Here is a 3908-nt window from a genome sequence, read left to right on the forward strand (position 1 = left end):
TTCATTCAAATGGAATATGAGTTTGACTCTCTACTCTTGCGAAGAATAAGAATAAGTGATAATTGAGTGTGTTTTTTGTTGATTGAGTTAGGTTTTCTATAAAAGTTCTCCCATGTATGCAATTCCATGATAAATTTAGTTAAATATGTAGTGTCTTTCATAAAAATAAAAAATAAAAATAAAAACACAATGCCATCATTCAATGTAGTATTATAAAAAAAAATATATCATCCATTTCCCCTATCAAAAGGAATTTTGTGAAAACTTCAAGAGTAATAAAATCCACTTTAATTTTTAACATAAGCAACCCTTCTACAAGATAACATGAAATCATGAGTTTCAAATTAGTAAAAAAATAATTATAAAAATATTCTAGTGAGGTGGTATATAGTTGAGAGTATCACACTACAACAAATTAAATTGTTTCAAATTAAAATTTTTTTTACCAAAAACAAAAGTGTTAATGCTTCCATCCTGCCTTATCATTTTTTTTTTCAAAAAATATGAATAAATCTCATATTAGGGGTCTTGCCACTTGGACATGCGAATATATAACGTATGTTTAGTTATAAAATAAAAAAAAAATATGGCATAATTTTATTATGTAAGAGCCTATTTGGCTACAAAATTAAAAAAAATATGGCATAATTTTATTATATATAAAGTGCAAATGAATATTACAGAAATTATAGTATATTTTTATTTTTATAAAATGAGTATTTGGTTAAGAAAATAAAATAAAAATTACGGAGATCAGCTAGGGTCGGCAACTGGACCAATCGGGTCGACCACCGGAGTCGCCTCGTGCCACTGGATGAATCGCCCAGGCATATTCACGGGAGGTCGGCCGAAACCGTGGTCATTTGGGCTGGATCAAGAGAGAGAGAGACTTTTTATAATTTAAAAAATACTCCACTCTTAGTGAAATATTTTTTTATGCCATAATACCTATATTATGCCATGATTTTATACTTCTAAAAATAAATATTTGAAAGCAACCAGTACGGCAGATAATTCCTCATAAAAATATTAAATTATGACGTATTGTGTTATAATTTTGGCCTATCAATGCAGACCGTAAAAAATGCAACGGATTATTATAAAAATTATATCATATTTTATTTTATAGAATAAGTGTTTGGTTAGCAAAAATAAAAAAATTATCATATAAATTATTAAACTGACCAGTCAGTCAGATACCATTAAGCTAGTAGCCATATACGGATTATGTCATAATTTTAAGCTACCCAAACATGCCCTTAAAAATAAATAAATACACAAACATTTTTATAATTCACAATAAAAATAAAAAGCGGAAGGTTTATTCACAACAATAACTGATGATAAAAACAAGTACAACCCCAAAATAAGCAAAGATGAAAGCAAAAGAGAGAAAGTGAACACTTTGTCACAATACCAACAACCAAATCAAGAAGAAAAAGTTTGATAAATTAGGGATAGTCTTGAGCGGGAATAGGATCATAACTAGCAATGAAAACATCGGCATAGATAAGCCCAGCGAGAGCACCGCCGATGAGAGGGCCAAGCCAATAGACCCAATGGCCGGAGAAATCACCGCTGGCGACGGCTGGACCGAAGGATCGAGCTGGGTTCATGGATCCACCGCTGAATGGGCCGGCAGCGAGGATGTTGGCGCCGACGATGAAGCCGATGGCGATTGGGAGCGATGGTGCCGAGAGATCCTTTCTTGGGATCAGCGGCGGTGGCGTAGACGGTGTAGACTAGGGCGAAGGTGATGATGATCTCCATCACCACTCCTTCTATCTCTCCCATCCCCGCCGCTACTCCATGCGTTGGGATCGCCTACACATTTCTCATTTTTTATAATATATATATATATATATATATATATATGTGATTTTTTTTAAATATAAATAAAAATAAATAAAAATGGTATTTTCCATGGATGTGAGAAAAATGGTGATATTTTTGGGTTCAACCCAATTATTTATTATTATTATTTTAAAAAATAATAATAATAAGGTGCATTAGTTACCGTATGAACAGTATCAATGGAACAGTATTAGATCAAAATGTATAATATAAAAACAATAGTAATGGTTGATTCAATTAAATTTTATCTAAAAAAATAATATTTAAAATAGATGAATTTAATATTTAATTTTTATTAAATAATATTGATATTGATAAATATATACTATTAATAAAAAATGAAAAAAACGATGCCTTTAACTTTGCGTTTGTTTACTTTTAAAAAAAAAAACTCTGCTTTATATGCCTTGGAAAATATCCATTTGTTTGTTGGACAATTATGGTTTATCACAGTAGATTTCTTGTTTTTAATAATATTTTTTTTATTTTTATTACTATATTAATAATATTATTATTATTAAGTAAATGATTATAAAGGGTGTTAAATGTAATAATTATATGAAAAAGTTTGAGAGATGATGTGAAAAATTTAATAAATGATAGACAATTTAAGCTGTTGAAGATGTCTTCTCATATTGTAATATTATTTTTTATTAGTATTTTTTTATTTAGGGGCGAGTAAAAAGATTTGACGTTTTAAGTATTTAATTCATATGAAAGATATATTTTTTTTTTCAAAGATATATAAAATATTTGCCATTTTTTAAAATAAAAATATAATAAAACCCATTTTTATATATATATATATATATATATACATATATATATATATATTTGGTTAGTGCCGTCCATTTCATTTAAATGATCACGCAACTCTTCCTTGGAGAGATATAAGTCAAATTATAAAATGGTTAGTTTTAATTATATATCTCATATTTATCAAACTTATATATATCAAGTTTATTTTCATAAATAATAATAATTATATTAAAAAATTATTTAGTTCAACTTCATATATTTATTTATTTATTTTTATTTTTAATATAAGTTAATGATATATACTTACAGCGCTAGTAACAAACTTAAGGAGAAGGCATGCAACGGTGGAGCCGAGGAGCTGAGCAATCCAATAGAAAAATCCCGGTCAATATCGTGATGTTCCCGCCGATGGCCAGCCCAAGCGTCACGGCCGGGTTCAAGTGCCCGCCCGATATGTTCGCCGCCATCGACACCCCAACAAACAGCGCCAGCGCGTGCGCAACGGCCACCGCCACCAACCCCGCCGGGTCCAGCGCCGCCCCAGCCGTCAGCTTACCTATCAACCAACACACCTGGTAAACAAGACTTTCTCTGCGGCATTTATTCAAACATCTTGTGTGCACTAAGATGTAGACAACTCACCGTAAGCTATGGCCGAGCCAACGCCGGCGAAGACGAAGAGGAGGGTGGCAATGAACTCGGCCAAGTAGGGACTTGAGCGAGCTCACGCTGAAGGAGTCACCGGCGCTGCCGAATGCTAGCTTCACCATTTCGTCGAACACTTGATGGGCAACTCGGAGAAGGTTGAGTTAGCATTGCTTTGAAGATGGGCTTATATATAGAGAGTTGAAGTAATGGGCCTTAGGCCCATTAAGGGACCGCCAAAGCCCAATGATTGGGTGGGTGGTTATGGTTTCTAGGGTTTTTTATATAATGATTGAATATTTGTGGTCGGTGATAGAAAACAGTGGAAATGGTTTTTGTTTTTGTTTTTGGGGGCTTTTTATTGATTTAATTAATTGTTAAAAATATGATAGGAATGATTATTGATAGCCGTCCTACCGTCTTTGCTTAGATTTAATGTTAATAATGAGGATGAAGACAACTGCTCCACTTGAAGACAAATTTGATTAGTGGTGGATTAGGAGGAAGGAATCAATGTATGACAATGAAGAACTATTCTTTTTGTGTATTGTGTATTGTGTTTATTTTTATAGATGATGTGGTATTCATAATTTCATTAATGAATAATATATATATATATATATATGGCCTTTAAATCCACCGGTTTTATA

At 32.0% G+C, this 3908-nt stretch overlaps 1 protein-coding gene across 1 annotated transcript; it reads right to left on the minus strand.

Annotated features, from left to right (window-relative positions):
• Positions 1-1297: 1297 nt before the first annotated feature.
• Positions 1298-3523, minus strand: LOC120278837 (probable aquaporin TIP-type). The gene is given in 6 exon segments (XM_039285577.1): positions 1298-1682; positions 1684-1824; positions 2921-2989; positions 2991-3169; positions 3256-3322; positions 3324-3523. Coding segments are annotated over 6 exon segments (747 nt in total). The 5' UTR covers positions 3384-3523; the 3' UTR covers positions 1298-1451.
• Positions 3524-3908: the final 385 nt, after the last annotated feature.

This window comes from Dioscorea cayenensis, chromosome 16, assembly GCF_009730915.1.
Source record: "Dioscorea cayenensis subsp. rotundata cultivar TDr96_F1 chromosome 16, TDr96_F1_v2_PseudoChromosome.rev07_lg8_w22 25.fasta, whole genome shotgun sequence".
Lineage (NCBI taxonomy): Eukaryota > Viridiplantae > Streptophyta > Magnoliopsida > Dioscoreales > Dioscoreaceae > Dioscorea > Dioscorea cayenensis.